At 39.2% G+C, this 21,819-nt stretch overlaps 1 protein-coding gene across 2 annotated transcripts; it reads right to left on the bottom strand.

The window, feature by feature from the left end:
* Nucleotides 1-1,143: 1,143 nt before the first annotated feature.
* On the bottom strand, nt 1,144-11,672 carry tspan33a (tetraspanin 33a). Of its 2 annotated transcripts, none has more exons than XM_050036625.1 (8): nt 11,338-11,672; nt 9,263-9,320; nt 8,814-8,941; nt 5,747-5,821; nt 5,280-5,375; nt 5,029-5,157; nt 4,075-4,239; nt 1,144-3,972 (listed from the first exon to the last, which is right to left on the bottom strand). In XM_050036625.1, the coding sequence occupies exons 1-8, from the start codon at nt 11,440-11,442 to the stop codon at nt 3,871-3,873; spliced, it is 858 nt and encodes a 285-aa protein (XP_049892582.1). In that variant the 5' UTR covers nt 11,443-11,672; the 3' UTR covers nt 1,144-3,870. The 2 variants fall into 2 exon arrangements, with proteins under 2 accessions (XP_049892582.1, XP_049892583.1); XM_050036626.1 differs by having other exon boundaries at nt 4,075-4,236.
* Nucleotides 11,673-21,819: the final 10,147 nt, after the last annotated feature.

The following is a 21,819-nucleotide window of genomic DNA, read 5'->3' as shown; positions in this document are numbered from 1 at the left end:
TGAGTGAGTCAGAGGCAAAAACCAGGGACCACACACAGAGCACCAGAGCCCAGGCCAACACACACTCTCACTCTCACTCTCACACACACACACACTGTTAGAACTGTCACTTTTTCATTATACTCAGTCGCTTACACTAAATTACAACATGCCTCTGCCATCTGAAATGTTCTTTCCCTCCTTTGCGGCATCAGATTGGTGATACAGTAGATTTTGTGACGTGCTGAAGGGGAAATCACAGTCAGGAGAGCTACTCCGGCTTTAAACTAACACAGAAATGTCATGTTTAGATTGTGGACTTGCGTCAAAGGCTGTTAAACATGCAGGGGCTGTTTCTGCACCCAAAGATTACAGGCGTCAGGTTTCAGGCTGGGAATGCCTTGCAACTCAGGGTTTTCATTTGCCAGGCGGAGGAGAAACGGGGTGGAGATGAGAGGTGGTGTTGGTTTGTGCTTCTTCACAGTTACTTTCGAGCTTCTCTGGGTGAAGGAGAAAAATGTTGCAGCTAGAAAAAACCATCTGCCCTCAAATTATCATGTGATAAAAAGAGATTTATTACGCAGAGTTACAGCTGTGGATGATTTTCACAGACATGAAAAGCACTAACATTTATGACCAAAATCCTCACAAAAACAGTTTGACTTTCTTTTGCTGTCAGAGCAAATCAAACTTTAATTGGTACTGTATCCAGACAACTGAGGGTGGGATCATGTTTCGTGTTTTAGCTCCAAGTAAATGTTTTTTTTCCTCAGTCAGAGAACCCTCAACCACTGTCTGCTCAGTGATTGGTCACAAAATGCAATCTTGGCCTGTTCTAGTGACCACATCAACAAAACAACACTACAGCACCTCAGGCAGCAGTTTGCTTTAGTGGGAAAATGGGAATTCCCCGATCCTGTTGTATTTTAGTCGAAAGATATTACAAAAGAAAAATGAAAAAGGAAGACATCAGAGCAGGATTCAAGTCATATACATATAAATCAGCCTCAGGATATGTACAGAAATGTGCGGTTTGGCAAACATTACTCACAATGGCAGCATTTCACGACATACACCTCACAAAATCCAGTCACTCTGCAGCCACGCACGCTGTCAGCTGGATAAAATGTGAGCAGGAAATGACATCATGTGCTGTGTCAGGTCTGGGCAGGACAACCAAGCAACAATTTTATTATAAAGAGTCAGACCATAGGTGTAAACATTATCATTACAGTCATTTTCTATTACAAAAAATCTTAAAAAATATTCTATACAAGGGGTTATTATATGCTTATGCTATTTCTCAAGGCAAGGCATTTATACAAGGCATTTCAGGGCCCCAGAGGTAAATACTTTACAGCAGTGGTTCCCAACTGGTCCAGCCACGGAGTACAGTTTCTCCTTAGTCCTTACTTCAAGGTCCAAACAGTAATACATTCAGTGTCATACTTGTGTTTGGCCATGCAGTTGAGCTAGTTTGCTGTCTCTGTCAAGTAGCTTTCTGTTAGTTTCTCACTGTACAGCAGGAAATGTCACTTTAAAATAAAATCTCTGTGCCAGAAATTCACTGTACTTCAAATTACAAACTTGACATGTCTGCAAGTTGCTTGTGGTCCATTCAGAATGGACTTGCGACCCACTTTTGGACCACAACCCACCAGCTGGGAACCACTGCTTGGCTGCTACACACAGGCTTGTGAAAGTATCCAAAACTACATACCAACTATGTGTATTGCTCATGTTTCATATGCTCGCAGCCATAAGCAACATTACTGAGCATGCATCTGACATTCTTGTATTTTGAAAAAGTCCACACACACACACACACACACACACACACACACACACACACACACACAAAGCAACTCCCTTTCCAGTTAGTAACAATCACGGACGCAGTTGAAACAAACAACAAAAAAAACGTTATTAACTCTATGCATTAACTCACATTCCTATTTGGTGTCTTTGGCAAAAACATGACTTGCAACAGATTACACTTAATGCAGCTCTTAAAGGAACAGTGTGTAGGATTTAGGGGGATTTAGAGGCATCTAGTGGTGAGGATTGAAACTTCTCCCGGCTAGGATTCCTTCTGAATTATCCGCAGAGGTCTCCAACCCTCCAAAATTAACAGACCAGGTGATTTAAACCTTTAAAATCACTGAATAAACAGGTTTCACATTACAAAGCAACACTGTTTGGCATGTCAGAGACGGTCTCTAGCCCACAGCTGCTAATGTGTCCTCACCTTTTCTCTCTGATAACTTCAGATCCAGGGGCAGGTTGCACAGAGAACCTTAAGTTAAGATTTTCCTTAAAGTCCGAGTTAAGGTTTCCTTGAGGTAAAATCAGTTGCACAATACATCAAGTCTTCTGCTTTAAGTTTCCTCAAAATGTTTACTTCAGAATTTAATTTTTTCTCCTTATCTTTGTCTTGTACTTGTGAAATTGCTTTAAGTTTGTTAAACCACTACACAAAGAATCTTAGTTACCGAGGTAAGGACAAAAACATAAAGTACCTCTGACTCCATCTTAACTGCAACATGGTTGGGTTTATGGATATATAAGAAAAATTAAGGCGTCTAGAGAAGAGTGTTTCACAACTAGGAGAACCCGATGGACATGCTCAATGATGAGCAACTGATTTTGTGCTTTAAGTTTTACCACAAGTCAGTTTGTGATCATGACTGTCTGGGATTGAATCACTTAACTTTCCAACACTGCGCTCTTCCAGTCTCTTTACAATTAATAATTGCTGTAGTTTTATGCAACAGGATCTTACCAGTCAGTTATTGGTGAGGTATTTTATGTAAGCCTTAAGTGTCATACTTCAGGGGCAAACTTAAGGTGCTTTGTGCACCTGGCCCCAAATATTCAAGAGGTTTTTACTGGGAGCCGAAATATCCAGAGGTCTCTTCCTCTGCAAAACGACGATTGTGGCGACTTACACCAGTAAAAACACTGAGTAAAGCAAAAATCATGTTCCTCTGCCTCCTCGTATTGCGTCTAATGGCATCTGCAAGAATCCATTACACACTCTAACTCAGCTGTCAATCATGTCAATCACTGCTCATGAACTGTGGTCAAACTGTCAAACTAGGCAGTGCCGCTCACATATGAATCAAGATTGTGTTGCTGCATTGTCTATCTGTCTATCCACAGAGGTCTCTTCCTCTCCAAAACAAGCGGACCTGGCGACTTAAACCGGTAAAAATACTGAATAAAGCAGCCCTATGTTAAAAATAGGGTTTTTCCAACGCTGATCATCACAGAGAGGCTGCTAACTGGTAGCTGATGTGAAAACACGAATGGCCCAACTAGAGCCCGTGTTTGGTTGGTCGGTTCTGGACAACATGGCAATCTCTGTGGATAAGGGACTGCTCCCTATGTAGATCTAAATGGCTCATTCCAAGGTAGCAAAAACCCAATGATTCTTATTTCCAGGTGGTTATGAAACTATAGAAATATACTTAATATATTATATTCCATTACTGCCAATACATCCTCTTGAATCCTACACACTGGACCTTTAAGTAAAGGTCAATGATCCCATCAATATGACCCTGACCACCAAACATCCTCCCTGCCCCTGCTTGCGTACTAACTACTGTACATAGTTTGGTAAATTCAAGCACAGTCTTTGTCCACAAGGTGGCAGCAGAGTCCTGTTTTTCCGTCTGTGTTCTTTGTGTGAACACAACTCCACTTCAATGCAAAATATTTGAAAGCACACTAGTGTTGTGTCTTTAAGTCTAAGAGCAGCGATGATGAAAGCTCAGTCCAGGCAGAGATGACAGATATTTTTCAGGCATGTGTGATTCTCCCCCTAATCTGCTGGTGTCACCCTGTTTCTGATGCCGTTCATCAGAATCTGGTCTGATCCGACTCGGGTCAGCTGAACGGGTCGGAGCGGTGCTTGCGGCTGTAGTCCTGGAGCTCGATCTGGTCTTTGATCTGGTTGATCAAAATCTGAGACAACAGGATGCCAACCAGCTGCAGAGCGGGAAACAAAAACAGAGAGCTCTCCAGTTTAGTCTCTGCTCTTACAGGCTGGAGTTAAGTGTGTGTGGGCTGGTATGTAGGTTGTACTCCTACCTGTGGTATGGCCAGTCCCAGGGCGATGCCTCCCAGTAGGAACAGGTTACTGTGGATCCAGTTCACCAGTTTGTCTATGCAGCCGTTGGTGTGGATGTAGTCTGCAGCCTCAACATACTCTAACTCCTGCATGCCATGGCCACACATGGTGTTGATAACCACCTGCTTTTAGAAAAAGCATGGTGTTATTCATTTTCTTTTGTATCCTTTACTGACATTTTTTTATATTTACTTTTTATCTTATTCATTTATTACTTTGTATTAATCAACTATTACTATCACTATTACTACCTCTCTATTTTATTTCATTTGTATCTTTCTTTATTCATGTTTATTTATTTTATTTTTTTATTTTCTTCTTCTTTTATCTATTTATTTCTCTATTTGTTTTTATCCTAATTCTATTCTTTATTTTTTATATTTATTTTTCTTTCATCATTAGTATTATTAATATTATTACAATTATTTATTTTATCTACATATTTCTTTTAATTGAGTCTTTTTTTAACTTAATTTTTAAAAGAACTATATCTCTATGTCTCCATGTATAAAGGTATTTACCTATGTATATCACCTTGTCCTTGTTTGCACGAATTAATTTTGACTTCATCTCTCAATTTGGTTTCATTTTTATCAATATCTACTCATTTATTTCTATTTTTTAATATTTCTTATATTATTATTCTTATTATTTATTTGTCTTATCTATTCATTTATTTATTTTGTAATTATTTAATCAAGTCTTTTTCCCCCTAATTTTTATTATCACTTTTTCAATTTGTATCTCCACACATATAAAGGTATTCGCCCATGAATATCTCCTTATCTAGAATTGGGCATTGAAACTAAGACACAGCTATCAATTCACGTATGCCCTGAAAATTTCAATAAACAAAACTGTGCAAACAAAACAAACAAAAAGAAGTATGAGCAGAGTCTTGTGAAGAGAGCAACCTTGTCTTTCGTCATGATACAACAGGAGAAGGGGACAGAGCAGCGCTCTCTGCTGGGGTTGTCTTTTTCGCATTTGAAGTACATATTCTGGGACCAGTCAGTGTATGTCACACCGCCACAGCAGCCAAACTGAGGACACAAACAAGCATTTGAGATGGAAAAGATTAGGAAACATGTTCATTATACTATCACCCTGGTGTTTATAATGACAAAATGATGATCTACAGTGTGTGTGAAGTCTGAATCCTTACCTCTTTCTGACCAAAGTCAATGAGGTTCTGCAGATCAAGGTCCTCTCTGTAGTGAACAATGGCATTATTGATAATCTCCGTCACTCTGTTCCGAGCCTTGGCAAAGTATGAACAAAAATATACATCAGGAATACACAGTAAAGTAATATGTTGAATCATATCATTTAAGCTTTTGTATCAGTGGAGATAACAAAGACAGATACATTAGCCCATTTACGTGAAATCGTTTTTTGTCAACTAGTAGCAGTTTGATGGCGACCTCATGATTGTTTAATTAGAAATCCATCTTCTTCTTGAGATCCTCACCTCTAACAAACAAAATCACATCTAACAACCTTATCTGTGAGGAAACTGCTGCTCACTTCATGAGTTTACTCAGAAGCAGTTACACACAAAGTCCAGTAGAGGACAGTGTTTCACCAATAAACACAATCAGAAAAGGACAAATAAAGCAAAGTCTACCCTACCCTATCAGAGAAGATGAAGCCCAGGACGCCAGCAATCAGCTGGAGCAGGAAGATCACTGTCAGACAGATACAGAACTGTGAGGAGGAAAGAGAGACACATGGTGACAACTGTGTTAAAATTAATCTGTTCTGGGTTAATTCTTTAGAGGACAGAGTCCATGAGATCCTGTGACTGCATGCACACTCAGCTGGTATTAGCTGCAGAAAAAGCAAGAAAACTAAGAGCAGGGGCTTAAAACAGAAATATGTTGTAACACACTAGTCGACTAAACACTGGTTTGATTGTGTCTTATTTTATAAGACTACTTAAAGGAACACTTCTTCCCAAAAATGGAAATTAATATATCAATTAGTCATTCTGTGTTACATAGAATTTGTGGGGAAAACTGGTCGACTGCATTTAGCAACAAACAGAAAAACTATATCAAAAAATCTGTTTACAATACGGATGCACCGCTTGTAAATTCTGGGCCGATACAGATGTTTAACAAAAACATTTGGTCAGTAGCCCATACTTATGTTCTTTTGTTGTTGTTGATTTTTGTGCCAGGTAAACAAAGAAATCTACTACAAAAAATAACTGATTTAAAGTCACTTCATTACACTACTTTTGAATGAGCACATATTCAATCAAACACATTCATGACACAACCTTTAAAATAACCTTCTTTCACATACATTGAAAAAAAAACCTAGCTTAATAGCATTTTATCCCTGTCTTTTTCTTTGCTTGTAAAAATATCAACAAATTTCTCCTTCAAACTGTATTCTAGTTCGAGTACATTTTACAAGACAACTTTTGGACACATCACGAAAACTTTATAATTCTCCATTCAGAGCTCATTTTTACGCAATAGAGCTTGAACGCATCATAATGAAACTCAATGCAACCTCAAGCTGTTACTTCCGGTCACTGGCTGCAAACAGCTAACGATAACTAGCTCTCCTCCTGCCGATTTCAACACAAATTTATTGTTCACAGTGTTTTGTATTGTCAGGGAAACAATAGTCTGTGTCCCTTGGAACGTCAATTGTGAGTTTACTGCCTACTTTTGACCCAACGGTGTCCCGCGGAAGACCCGTTTGTCCCATTGACCATATAAAGATGGACAACGCATCTCATTTATACTTGAGCTGGTGGTGGTGTGTGTCTGTATCACTCTGCAGTTACACCTCCAAAACACTCGTCGGCGGCAGAGGTTTCTGTGAAGTGCTGTAAATTTTCCTTGATTCAAAACACACATTAAACACACATTAAACATGGCTTAATAGAGACAATTTGAAATACAAGTACACAAATCAGCGTCACTATAACTCGCAGCATTCACAGACAAACACTTGTCCTTATTTGGACACCTTTTCCCCACAAATACAACATGCTAATGTTTTTAGCACAAGCCTATGGCATTTTACATTGTATAAACTAGCCTAGTGACTAGCAGACTTTTTCTCTACTCATATGAAGCCAGGGACAACAGCAACATTTAACAAAGGTAACGTTACAAAATTCAGCTCCATTACAGCTCACAAGGCTCACCGACAAAACAACTGTCTTATACTAAACACATTTTCCAAACAAATACAACATGCTAACGTTATTAGCACAAGCCTATGGCATTTAACATTGTATAAATTACCCCAGCGGCTAGCTTACTCTCTTCTCTCCTCATGTAAAGCCAGGGACAACACCAACATTTAACAAAGGTAACGTTACAAAATTTGGCTCCATGACAACTCACATAGTTCACAGACAAAACAACTGTCTCATACTAAACACATTTTTCAAACAAATGTACCATGCTAATGTTATTAGCACAGCCTACGGTATTTTACATTGTATAAATGAGCCTAGCGTTTAGTGAGGATTTCCTCTGCTCCTGTAGCCAGGATAAATCACACTCGACATAAAATGCTATTTTTGTGGAGGCTTTATTGTCTTCAGTCAAATCATCAGTTATGTCCGCTGCCATCTTGTGCTGGTCACACAGCTGTCAATAATGACGCCAAATCTCTCCCTATAGCATCAAATAACTAATTAAAACCAAACTGGTCAAAAAAAGTAAACTTGAACATACAACAATGTAATAAGATCCACCTAAAATGACAGAAATCATCTTTGAAAAAATATTTATTCGACTTATACTTTGACCCTAACTGCTCTCACACAACTCGTGCAGTATAATCCAAGTCTCATTTATCCAGTCGTATCAAACAGACAGTGTTTTGGGACATGGAGGTGAATAAGAAGTGGAGCTTATCTATGCTCCCTTCAAAGCCAGACTCCACTGATAAAAACAGTAATTTTACCTTACATAACCTGGGAGCAGCTGGTCTACAGCTGCCTCCATCGGTTGTTAGTTTGTGTTATTGTGTGACTTTGGTGTTTTAAAGGGTTAGTTTAGATTCACCAAACTCACACAATAACACAGGCAGACTACAGATCAAGGCAGCAGTAGAAAAGCAGCTCCTGTGTTCAGTGAGATAAAATTTCTCTTTTAATCAGTGGAGCCTGGCTTTGAAGAGAGCATAGATAAGGTTCACTTTTAGTTCAGTTTCCTGTCGAAAAGCGCTGTCTGTTTGGGAAGTACTGAGCATACGACTGGATAAATGTGACTTATACTGTATGAGTTGTGTGAGAGTTTGTAAACAAATGTTTTGATATAGTGTAGCGGTTGTTAAATGTGGACCCCTATGAGTCCTGTTCATCAAGACTGTTTGCATTTTTTGGATTCTTTGCTCACTGCGGAGGCATCTGAGAAAAACAAATTTTTCATTGTAACGTGGTGAGTAATTGATATTCAAATGGTCACCTGAGGGGTGAACTATTCCGTTAGGCTTGTTTCCTCTGCAAAATACAATTTTTTTTCAACTTGTAATGAGTAATTTTCTTTGTAAGAGTGTTAATGATGTACATCAAGTACAAACCTTGTTATTATTAGAGCTAATGCTAAAATATTGTTAAGATGATCAGGCAGCTCATTGACTGAGTTTGAATCTGACACCATTACCTCCACATCATGTCATACAGCATACAGTGTCTCGGCTATGTAGCCTACTCCTGACTTACAGTCTGCAGGAGGCAGATATTTTCTCGCAGTGAGCCCACACAGCCACAGAAGGTGATGATGAACATGAGGATCCCCACGACCAACAGCATTACAGCCGGGTCCACTGACAGACACGCCAGGGCCGCCTCTGAAAACAAGAAGAAACGAGGGGTTCAAAGACTGATGTGAAGAAAGCTTCAAACAGTGACAGGAAACGTTTAAATGTGCTTTGAAGTGTCTTCCTCTAGCTCTCTCAGTATGTATCAGGGTAGAAATATGTTTATTTTCCCTCATGAAACCTTGAACAACACAGCTTTGGATGCTGTTTTCCTAATTTTTCACCACCCTGCTGTTTGGTGGAGGCAAAAAAGCATAAAAGCGAACATACTGTCCTGACACTCAATACTCCCACTGTCTCCCACTGAACATGGGGAAGGACTGTATGCTCTATCAGTGAAGGATCACTTACCTGCATGTTTCATCATGCGGGCGTACACGCCGATTCCCACCATCACCAGGGAAATTATCTAAGGGGAGCAGAGAGAAAAAAGATCTCTTTATACTTAGCACATCTTGAAACATTATAATGGGGCATAAGCAGGAGAAACCACTCAGCACAGTAGGTGAAGAACCATTTCTGTGTTTGTACTTGTCCAGGGAGTGGCACCACTCACCACAATGCAATCAGTGACATATGAGTCATAGACAAGGCCGTACTGAGAGAATACCAGCTAATTTCCCTAAAATACACTCAAGGAAAATCCCTGCTTTTTTAGCCTCGGGGCTCCGAGCCCACAACATTTTTCATTAGAAATGCAGATAAGGAGACTCTGCCATCCACTCTGCTTCCATTGGACTAAATCGACCTGGCAGCAATCTGTACCTTTCCCTAAAAAATAAAGAGCCTTTCACTCAGCGCTCCTCTCTCAGTCTCAATGGAATAATAGGGAGCCCTCAGGAGCACTCTTCCCACCCCGAATGAAATGGATCCAGTTACCACAGACACTGCAGCTTCATGGGGTGGGAGTGCAAAGCTAGATTTGTCTGCCCCCTTTTTTAAAGATTGAGTTTCACAGTGAAGAACAGGCTGTTTTTTTTTTTGCCATCATGTATCTTGTATAAGTCTAATGAAATGTGAAACGCCACATCTAAGAGTAAGTGGTCATGAAATCAGATTCTTGTTTGTTATAAAATGGGCTTTCCGTGAAGTTTCCTGAGATTACAGACAATCTAGACGAGACAAGAACCCTGCGCTTTTATCTCTGGTGTGTCCTGTGCGGAGCCCATTGTAGCCAGAGGCAACAGAAATGACAATAACACATTCCATGTCGAAGAGCTTCAAGTTTTTACACAGCCGTAGCCTGTTTGTACATGGCCAGAAGTCATGAAGACGCCTGACACACTCATACAGGTTTGTTTTAAAGACACTCCTGAGACTGTAGGAAACAGAGAAGGGAAAGCTACACAGACTTTTTTGGTCAGAAATTAAAAAAGCACTCCTGAAAACTTCCTGTCTGTTAGAGTTCTCACTGGATTTTCATGTTTAAACTCTTTTTTTTTTTTGTCATTTCTGTTGCTCGACCAGCAGCAGAAAAGTCTCCACTAAATCCCAACAAGTTTAATCTGCAACAACAGCTCTGCTTTGCGAATGTTGTAAGCCAGAAATCTCCTTATGTCACAGTCCCTGAGCACCTGCAACGCACTGATATGAACTTTGGTTAGTTTACAACCCACTGCCGAGCTTGGCTGTCACCTTCAGCTGAATTCTTTGCTTGTAAAGGACTGAGTCGTGCATTTATTAACATCTTATTGTTGGTGAACATCTACAAATACGATCAACACAATCACCTGCTGTGTTTGGTTTAAATGGGAAATAAAACATCTCACTTGGGGTGAATCCTGCTCCACAGCGAGCATGTTTCCTCCAGTCAACAGACAGATTTGTGTGAGTGTGTGTACATGGCCCCCTCAGCATATGAATCAATGACAGTTTGTGTTTCCTGGCAACTGTCATGAAAGGAACTACGCTGAAATGAAACCACAGCAGTTTTGTTGGCTGAGTTTAGGTGTTTTAAGTGCTGTTATTGAGAACTTGTTCTGAGCTCAAAATCCCCTCCAACAAACCCAATGATACATTCCTGTTTGCAAAGTGAGAATACAACTTGACACCTGGTGTGTCAGCTGTGCTTAACTTCCCCTCTCTTTCCTGAACAGTTTCACTTCTTGTAAAACACCTAAGTTAATGAACAACCACCTTAAACAAACAAACCACTGGATGCTCCAAGCAGATCAAATTTCACACTTTGAGGTTAAACAAAAGTAGTAAACACAGTAAGTGTGACATAACTGGAACCTAAAGTCCTGAGAAATGCCATTTAACTCTTGTTCCTAGTTTAACAAATAGTTTTCCTGAAGACACCAGAGAGCAAATCTGGTGTGCAAAGAGTCACAATGATTAACCTGCACACAGACAAGAGTAAACAAGGTTACAACAACCACGAGTATATGTGGCCCATTGTGTTTAACACCATAAGTAACACTTACCCAAAATATAAAATTAAACAGGAACAGTAGGTACTTTACAACGGGACTGACTAAGGAGACGTCCTCGCCAGATCCAGGTGCGCCCCCGCGTCTTCCTCCTGCCATGGTGACAAGTATCCCAGCTGCTCTCCAAGTTTGCGCACAATTAAGATATTAACTGTCTGAAAACCAGAGTTTGTGTGAGTTATACTAAAGACTCGACAGCCTAATGGTGGTGAAGAGCTGCTAATATTCCTCTAATACATGAGCAGACATGTACAGTTACAGTGAGTGACGCTAGTTGCGGTCTGGTGAGCGCTGAATGGGCGTGTAAAAAACTGGGAGTGTTACCTCTGTGTCTCCCTCCTGCACCACTGATCATATGATAAAACCTGGGAAAAGGGGTTTCACAATTGACCCCATTGACCTGAAGAAAAAACAGGGACAGTTTGCTGAAATATATGTGTGTAACTTAGTAAATGATTTGTTATTTTTTTTTAGATGTGTATCACTGTATACACTCCACCCAGGACAGAATAAACCCTGCATACGTGTTATAGTGTGTGTAGTACTATGGCTTTGTCTCATGTTCTTTTGTCATGAACCTCCCTTAGTATGCAATTTCAATTTCTCCTAGCTATATTGGATCGATAAGACCTGATATTTAAAAACAAACAAACAAAAAAACCTAAACATTGCCAGTGAAAATAGTGTCCTTTAATGAGACGATAAAGTCCCAGTGTCCTGAAACTAGTACTTTTTTTACTTTTTATTTACTTTTGTTTCAGAGATAATAAACAATAAATTGTGAAGACAATAGAGCCGCCAAAAATAGCGTTTTGGTTTTAAGTCTTGATTTATCCTGGCTTCATATGAGCAGAGGAAATCTCTGCTTGTCGCTAGGCTAATTCATACAATGTAAAATGCCATAGGCTTGTGCTAATAATGTTAGCATGATATATCTGTTTGGAAAATGTGTTAAGTATAAGACAGTTGTTTTGTCAGTGAACCTTGTGAGTTGTAATGGAGCAAAATTACATACCGTTACCTTTGTTAAATGTTAATGTTGTCCCTGGCTTTATATAAGAAGAGGAAACGATTGCTAGCTGCAAGGCTAATTTATACAATGTAAAATGCCATAGGCTTGTGCTAAAAACATTAGCATGTTGTATTTGTGGGGAAAAGGTGTCCAGATAGGAGTGTTTTGTCTGTGTATGCTGTGAGTTGTAATGGAGCAAAATCACATACCGTTACCTTTGTTAAATGTTGCTGTTGTTCCTGGTTTTATATGAGAAGAGGAAAAGTACGTTGGCTGCTAGGCTAATGTAAAATGCCATAGGCTTGTGCTAAAGACATTAGCATGTTGTATTTGTGGTGAAAATGTGTCCAAATAAGGACAAGTGCTTTGTCTGTGAATGCTGTGAGTTATAGCGAGGTCAATTTGTGTACTTGCATTTGAAATTGTCTCTATTAAGCCATGTTTAATGTGTGTCAGATCAACTAAACTTTACAGCACTTCACAGCTAGCCTCCTGTCATTTTGCATAGTGACCCCTGAGCAAACTAGTTTGACTAGTCTGGGCAGTGTGACAGGGAGCCAGCATCCTGAAACTGAAAAAACTAAATGGAAATCAGCCACCACTGATGTTATAGTTTAGACTGTTGCTTTTCCTAATGTGACATGTCAAAAAAGTCCTCAGTGAAAAAAAGCCTATTGCACATACAAAAGCTGTCTTTTGTTTGTTTTGTTTTTTGTAAAAAAAAAACCAAAACTACACAAAGATAAGAATTTGGTATAAACCAAGCCCCAACCTCCGGGGGAGACGAGTGAGGCCCATGCGGAAGTGCCAAAAACTGCAGTTCACTGACTGTCCACTTGATGCTGGCTCCGGAAGTGAGTCAATCCCCATAGACCCCCATGTTAAAATGCCCAACTTTAGAGCAGAAATAAACATGTTTACAGCCTGGTACAAAAAATGGTTTTGGTCTCTATAGTTAATTTCCCCTTTGTGTGGGGGGTGAATTTTTTTTATAACTCTTCCGTTTAAATGTTATTAAGGTTTGAAATTGCGCATAATTAAGGGCGTGGTCACTTTGAGTGACAGGTCGCACCATAACGGCTGGCTAACTAGCATGCTAACTAGCCGCTGGCTCTGCTGTGCGGAGCTGAGCTCAGACTCGGCCGTCTGCTCGGCGTCATCTCAGCCAATTCGTGCCCATGTTCAAGGCATTGAACCTGTCCTCTCAGCCGTGTTTGTGCCTTTTGGATATTTTTTCAGGCAAATATTGGAGTAATATGGCTTGCTGTTCGAGAATAAAGTCGAAATATTACGAGAAAAAACTCGTAATATTTTGAGAATAAAGTCATAACTGAGAAAAAGTCATAATATTACGAGAATAAAGTCGAAATATTATGAGATTAAAGTCGTAATATTTCGAGAATAAAGTCGTAATTTAACGAGAATAAAGTCGTAGTTTTTAAGGAAATAACCAACAACAAACAGAATATCAGATCGTTTTTCATGCCGTTGTAAGTAGCCTAGGTTCGGGAACCGGCACCGTGCCGGTTCTGTGTCAGTCGAAACTCCGGGCCCAACTCTGCCACTGGGCCCAACTCTGCCACTGATTGGCCAGTCTGACATTCTTCATAATACATATAGAACGTTAGTGAACAGAAACATGCGTTCGTTTGAGGACAAGTTAGTGGTCACGTTACTCGTTCCACAGGCGAAGGACCCCGGACACATAGCCTACAGTAAATACACCGGTTGTAGCCTAAGTAACTTTTAACATACGTGAGTCTTTGTGACTCTTGACTCTTGTCCCCTAACTAACGCTCGTTTCTGTTTCACTAACGATATTTTCACCCATTAAGTCACATCCCGTTATTTCCTCTGTAAACCTAACGTTACAGCAGCCTACAAGCATGCTGTGTCAATAAATCAGCTCAGACACTGTTAGAAATGTAATATTTAGCCTAATAACATCATGCTACAGGAGTAATAACGTCAGCTTTAGTCAAATGGCTCTAGCTCTCCCGCTAAATGTCATAAACTCTGGACACATTTTCCCTGTATGTTGACATGATAATGGCCGAGAGAGAGCGGACTATTTTGAGTTTCAAATCCACTCTTCAGAAACGGATGGGTGACGTCACGGTGACTACGTCCATTATTTTATACAGTCTATGGTATAAACTCGAGTTTAAAGGGTCCAGGGTACCACAAAGACTTACAGATGTGCGCCATTTGCTGGCAGAAAATGCTATATGCACAAACAACCACCTGTATGTTGTGTGACACATGTAGCCTATAATTTGTGGACCCCAGGAAGAATAGTCTTCATTTCCATGAAGACTAATGGGGATCCAAATAAACAATAAACAATAAACAATAAACAAGAGGTGACTTGTTGCTTCCTTTCCTATTATTTTCCACATTTTCGCTTTTGCCCGCATCACATAGACATCTTCGTTTGAGATACAATTTAACTCAACAAACGAATTTTCGTAAATTATCCTTTTGTTCATAGAAGACGAATTGAACGTACCAGCTTTTATTTTGAAGGAAAGCACACGTGGCACGACAGTTTCACAACATCCGTTTTACCTGGAAGTTGTGAGTATGAAGCAAAAAAAACTGTATTTTATTAAATGTTTAGACGTTTTTAAATGTAGAAATGGCGCGGAAAACCAAAAGGTTGGATGGATATTCATTTAGTTATCTGCTGGTATATGCAGCCAGTCATTTTACCAAATAATAGTTACTAATACAGTTTAAATAAAGAAAATGATCCCTCATGTATTTATGACTTTGTTTTTGTAATTGTCTCAGTTGTAATATTGGTATGTGTCTTGTTATTGTCTCATGAACATTTAAAAATACTGTTGTGCCCTCTAATAATAGAAATCAGTCTTTTCCCTGCTGTGCCATGCTCTTGTGAGTTACCTGTCTCCCACCTTTGTCTTGCTGCAGCTGGTTCTGGAGCTGTGTGGTGATGGTTGATGCAAATCATCCAGAGCCACCTGGATAAAATCCACACCTGCAATGCCGAACTGAGCTCCACTGTGAAGATGGAGGGTTTTTAAAGAAGGTTAACATACACAAAATATTGAGAGCACATGTATATTTAGTAACTCAAGGTGGTCACAAAATGATTTAATACCATGAGTGTTGTGTCCATGTCTCAACAGGCCAGTGGTGATATACACTGAAGACCTCGTATACCAGCTTTTCCCGCCTGGTTCACAGACTTTTGAATGTTCCCTCTGCAAAGGAGATCTTCTTCTAAGTGAGTTTGTTTGTGAGAAATTCATATCTGTTAAAGATCAAGGGGAGGGAAGGGGTGCAGAGCTCTTTTATTATGACAAAGGACATAACAGAGGTTCACTGTTGATTTAATAAATCTATAGATTCATTAACCATTTACAATGGTGATGTGTTGATTGTTTAAATCTGAAATTGTGTATATGTCTGTAGCTCTAACTATGACAAAAGACAGCAGCAGCTGGTGTCTGAGTTCCGGTCCAGGTTTGAGCAGCTGCTGCCTATACCAGACCTGCAGCGATGTGAAATGTGTGTCAGTTTTGAGCCACTACATTTTTCTTCCTGTGCTGTTGCGAAATTATGAGTGGAAACTTGTCTATACTGTGACTAATCAGATAAAAGAGTTTTATTCTATTATCTCCTTAAATATTTTTTCTGCCTGTCCTTGTATGACTACTACCCATATGTCATAGCCACTGTGTCATTGAGAGAATCTTGCACTTTATGTGCTTACAATAATTAATACAGTGCATTAGCACGGCAGAATTTTGTGCAACTGGATCTCACTGGCACTCAGTCTCAGGACTGAGGTTCCTTAAAAAAATTTAAATTTGACTTCTATAAGTGCAAATTAATGATCTACAGTGGCACATATTAAAAAATACTAATGCTGTTTAGAAGCAGTGTAGAATTAGGCTAATTAATTTGTGTTTAAAGCATTGTAACCTCTACACTGACAAGTAACTGCATAGAAAGACACATACAGTATAAAACAACCTGTTAGTTAAAGACACTATGGTTCCTTGTGTGTCTCTCTTAAGGGAGGAAGAAGGTTTCCTCTGACAAGATGGAGGAGATGCTGGGAAAGACAGAAGATGAAAGAGGGCCTTGGAAGCCAAGCTGGACATGGAGGAGGAGGAGGAGGAAGAGGAGGAGAGGAACAAGGTAGACTCACAAGTCAGTCTTTAGACGCTTTGCTTATCAGAAGGCAGAGATCTCTGATTGTCTGGTGGCGAGACTAGGAACAAGGCAAGAGCGGAGCCAGAGAAGAAGGAGAAGGACCTTCTTAAAGCTCAGTGAGTCCAAGGAAAGAAAAATGTTTGTATTTTTGTTCATTTGTAAACAAAAAAAACTGCAGCTCCCCTCATACTTTCATTAGTGCACTGTTTGTATGTATAGCTATGAGAAACAATGCACCAGAATTTGTTTATAACCCATTTAATTTGTATATAATCCTCATAGTATAACCCACATTAAGCTGCAATCACATGAAGAATGCACCAATGGGTACAAAAAAGGTAGTAATATGGAGAGGTAAATAAGGAAGCAGGATGTCCCGTGTGAAACCAAGTTAATTTTGAATTATTTTAAGGTACGAAGGACTGGCGTACTGTGCCAGGGTAGAGTACACAGTGTCCACACTAATCAAACAAACTGAAACGAAATTTGAAGTCAAGTGTTCTCAAATCCAGGCCCAGGTCTCTAAGATGACAAGGAAAATCTCCCATGAACCCTGTAACAACCGAACTGATATGGGAAGAAACCTTGGGAGAGGCAATCAAAAGAGAGATCCTCTGTGCTTGGACAGCTGGATGTGTGTGTGTGTGTGTGTGTGTGCATTTGTGAATGTGAGGACCATTTTCAGTTTTACCCTCGTAAAAGTCTCAACCCCTAAACAGCACTTTGAAGAGGTCTGTTTAGGGGTTGAGACTGATTAATCAAACTTTTTTTTTTTTCTGGTGTGTGGAATTTTCTGTACCGGGTCTTCCTCAACTTATTTTTGGTGATCTGACCCTTGAGATCTTCTGGAGCTCTCGGTCTTCTGCCACTCCTGCTGCTTTCCCTCTTAGATTTCCTAAGCATCTGGCAGATCTTTCCTCATGTCTCACCCTGGAAGCAGAATTAGTGTCTTGATAAGTTATAATTTTAAGTTTATTTTTGGTAGGACATAATTTGTTTTAATTCTCAAGAATAGGTGATATATATAAAAAATAAATGCTGACTTTCATAGGCCATACCCAGCTTTTCATATCTGGCAATATTGCCTCACAAACCACCTCGAGGTGTGGTTTTAAGAGTCGCTTGGCTTGCATTTTCTCCGCTTTTTTCACATCACATCTTTATCTGATAGCTCTATTTCCGTGCTAATTTGTTTCCACCCAAAACTAGTTATCTGCAACTTGACTTACTAGTAAAACTTTTGACCGTCATCATTTCAGCGTCAATACAGTTTTTCGTCTGTACTTCAGTGACACTACATCATACTGCTATGAGTAAACACAAGAGTCACTGTTTTTTTTTTATGTTTGGCTGCTCTGTATAAGTCTATTTATAAAATGTCAGTAGGTTATGCGGTGAGTTTGATGTTATGTTGATACACTGATGTTCTTAGAAATGAGAATGCTGTTGAAAAACCAGTTGAAAAAAAAACAAACCCCCAAATGTGGTTGATAACACATGCATATCTTGCATTCATCTCTACACAGGAAAAGATCTGCAAAGCCAGACGCTGTGATCGAATCCCCCCTGCAGTGAAGACAGCGTAGAGGAGAGCTTGGTTTCTCTGCAGCTTTCATGTTACTGAAGGAAAAGAAATGGAGAATGTATTGTTTAAAATTATTTAGAAGATTATCTGAATATGGTTTTTAATGTGAAGGGGCTGCACACATGATAGGATTTAGACCTCTTAGCCAGGAGGACCTGTTATTTGTATTTTAGTGAGACACTTCATGGATGTTGCTTTAGCAGCTTCTGTTTAAATGAACCTCTTTTACCTCCAGCATTAAGGAGGAATTCACCATGAACATATTTAACTTGCAGCATCACTGGTTTTAAAAATGACCAACAATCTGAAAATTGTTGACATGAACTAGAAACTGCATTCATATCCTGTGAAGTTTGTCTGAGTGTACTTGAAGACACTATTTTGCAATAAGCACCACACTGATTAAGATTTCCTGACTTCCTGCTGTGTGAGAAACTGATTGCTGATATGAGAGGGTGCACTTTGGCTCAAATCAAATTATTCTACTCTGAGCACAAGCTGCAGCCTCTGTTTCTTCTCATTGAGTTCAAGGTATCATTAATGTGGAGACAAACAAAGATAAACACTAATGTGGAGGGTAAGCTTACTTGTTAGCACAACCTACCTAGTTAGCAAGCTAACTCGCTAACATTCTAGCCTACTGGCAAGCTTACTTGTTAGCATAGCCAACCTAGTTAGCTAACTTGCTAACCCTGCAGTAGCTAAAAAGGTTGTTGTTCAGTGTTACTGAGGATGTTGTTTAATTGTACTAAGTTAAAAGCACAAAGGATTTTTGAAATTGGGACTATTACGGTATATCAATTTGTTACCATGGCATGGCATATACACATGACATTTTTTTTTTTTAATTTCATAAAAATTGTAAATTTCTTATCTTAGCATCACTATCTATATTATAAAATGACATCTTAACTGTTTGGTTGAGCATGTCTTCTTTACACAGTAAAAAAAAAAGTCATACTTTCAGCACACTGACACACACACACACACGGATGACATTAAATGTATCATTCAACAACAATGGATGATCAGAAGTTATTTTTTATTCGTAGCAAAAAGTCAATTTTAGTTACATAAGCTTCACCTTAAAAGGACAAATGAACCGTTTAGTAGAGCATTTTTTTTTTTTTTTTTTTTTAATTTTTATCTTTACTTTTACATAAATCTGTCCAGTAAGATCTCTATCTCTGTCATGTCAAAAAAATATGTGCCTTCCTTTGAACATCCCACCACACAGAGCCCCCTTCTCTGGACTGACTTTATGACTAACTTCCTGTGGGAGGCAAACTGCAAAGGCATACTATTTCAAGACAGCGACATCTAGTGAAGTTCAACACATTTTTCATTAAGATACAGTGACTCAAAATGTGCTCTACCAGACGGCTCAGAAGAACATCAAAGGGATATGATCACTGCTTATGTTTCATATTTTTGCATTCGCTCTTTTTCTTTATGTGAGTCGTGGTGCAGCGCCTTGAGCAGTTCAAGATGTCATCCAGAAATGATTTTAGGTCATAGTCCTCGGATGAGTTCAGGGTACAATTGTTATCCTGAATCTGAAACGAAATCATTATGACAATATAAGTTTTAGGCACACAGAGATTCAGAACTAAGGTGATACAGAACATGTTCGACATTATGCAGCATATTAATTGTAAGAGCAGATGCCTTTCAGAGTCACTGTAAACCATCTGATAAGTTATTCATAAATTTCAGTTTAGTTTCTGACTAAAACACGTTTTATCACACTGAAATTCTCTTTACCTGTTTGTTGTATGCATGCAACAGATGGATAAGTCTCTTCCCATTTACGTCGTGTTTCTCTGAGACGTTCTTCAGAGCTATCTCAGCCAAACAGAAGAAATGTTTCTGTTAGGAGAAAGGCAAATTAGTAACAGGATTTAACAAGCTGGAGTTCAGACAGAATCAGTCTAAAGAAACCAGCAAAACGTCTTGAGTCGTTCAACATTTCCATGCAAAGTTACATCTACAAAGTCAGACGTATACAATACAACATTTAGACAAGGTTTCCTACATACCACACACGTTGAGCTACTATTTCCTGATGGCTTTGTAATATGTACATTCAACGGCTGCAACAAGAAGATAAGATACACAGTATAAGTAAGTGTACTATGAAATAAACAAACCATCTTTAGTTTTGTAGTTTTCTTACCGCGTTTTTGCACATTTTCTCTGCCTCATCATGAATGTCTTTCAGCAGGTGATTGTTTAAATGCTGTGATGTTCCGCAGACCATTACGGTCATCATCACCATGAGACTTTGAATGATCTTCATGTCTCTGAAAGAGACTGCGAGCCAGTGCTTTTAGGCTGAGCCGAAAAGTTGAATATATACTACTTACTACTGTTGCTTCTTATATATTGTTATCATGGTGGCACTTTGACACCTTGAGACCGCAGTATACAGACACGTCAGAGGAGGAAAACACCAGATAAGGGCGAAAGTTTGATGTGTATCTGTCCTACTTTCAAATGTTACATTACATGCATGGATCTATTACTAAGCAACTAGCTGGTAATCCCTCATCAGCAAAGCTCCCACCAAGAATTGCTCATCATCATCTATCAGCTTTTATTAAGTATATTTTTTGGAACAGCTGTGTGCTCATGGCTGAATTTAACAACCTGCTGTGACACTAAGATATTTACTGACTTTTTTCATGCTTTATATTTAGACCTGTTTCAACAGAAAAGCACCAGTGGAAGTGATGAAAGTCTGGAATAAGTGTGCTTTTTCCGTTGAATTGACACCTTGTGAGCAATGTCCCACCCACCAGCGCAGAAACTGACCAAAAACAAACAAACAAAGGAAATGATGGATTGGAGTGTATGAGTGTATGTTAAGAGCATTTGAGTTGGGGAAAATTAAAATTGAAAGCCACCCAAGGCAAAGTCATGAAATTTGCACATGCTTTATTGTCTTATTGCTGCGCTTCAGTGTCTTGAAAAGGGGATGGAGAGCAAAGAAGATTTTTTTTACAGCCATGCTACAGAGGCTAGGGTGAGTTGAGGCCAAGATAAAAAAAAAAGTGCTTGAGTGTGGGCACATGGTGGAGTGGAGAGAATGGATATTTCGATTTTTCAAAGCAACCAGACTTATTACAAGACGGTAATGCAACAGAATATTAGTGGACATTTAAAGCCAGAGGGAAGCAGTAATGCAGCTTAAAGGATGCCAACTGCCCTAAACCCCAGAGAAAAGGGAAAAGACGAGTACAGAACAAAAGTGTCATCCTTGATGGTAAAGACAGTCACATTTAGTGTTTGTGTTGCAAACAAGGACACAGACTTTGTTCTCAATATTGCCTTGTTACTGGGGAAGGTTTTCATACATAAATGCAGATACTTTATGATTAAACTTTAAAGAATCAGTGAAAGTAAATCAGTGAAACTTGTTAAAGACAAGAAAGCTCTGAAGCTGTTTTTAATTTATTAGTATGTATTTTATTTTACTCTCTTTAGTTTATTTTTGTTGTATTATGATGAACAGGACTTGTTTGTACTCATGAAGTTCAATAAAGAATAATCAATAATAATAAAAAATGTGATGGCGAAGGCATGACCCGCCCTACTCGGCCTCTGATTGGCTCAACCTTACCAATCCAACCAATGAGGACAACGTTCCAGCTTTTATTTTGAAGGAACGCGCACACGGCACGGCAGTTTTCAT

This window comes from Epinephelus moara, chromosome 23, assembly GCF_006386435.1.
Source record: "Epinephelus moara isolate mb chromosome 23, YSFRI_EMoa_1.0, whole genome shotgun sequence".
NCBI lineage: Eukaryota > Metazoa > Chordata > Actinopteri > Perciformes > Serranidae > Epinephelus > Epinephelus moara.
The sequence above is the reverse complement of the archived record's forward strand: the minus strand, read 5'-3'. Positions and strand labels throughout refer to the sequence as shown.

Bases quoted from the DNA above. Each gene is read 5' to 3' on its own strand.
- tspan33a (XM_050036625.1), bottom strand. From the start codon at position 11,442: ATGGCAGGAGGAAGACGCGGGGGCGCACCTGGATCTGGCGAGGACGTC. The intron at 8,942-9,262 runs GTAAGTGATCCT...TCTTGTTTTCAG, and splicing joins CCGCATGATGAAACATGCAG to AGGCGGCCCTGGCGTGTCTG. The intron at 4,240-5,028 runs GTTGCTCTCTTC...TTTTTCTAAAAG, and splicing joins GTATCATGACGAAAGACAAG to CAGGTGGTTATCAACACCAT.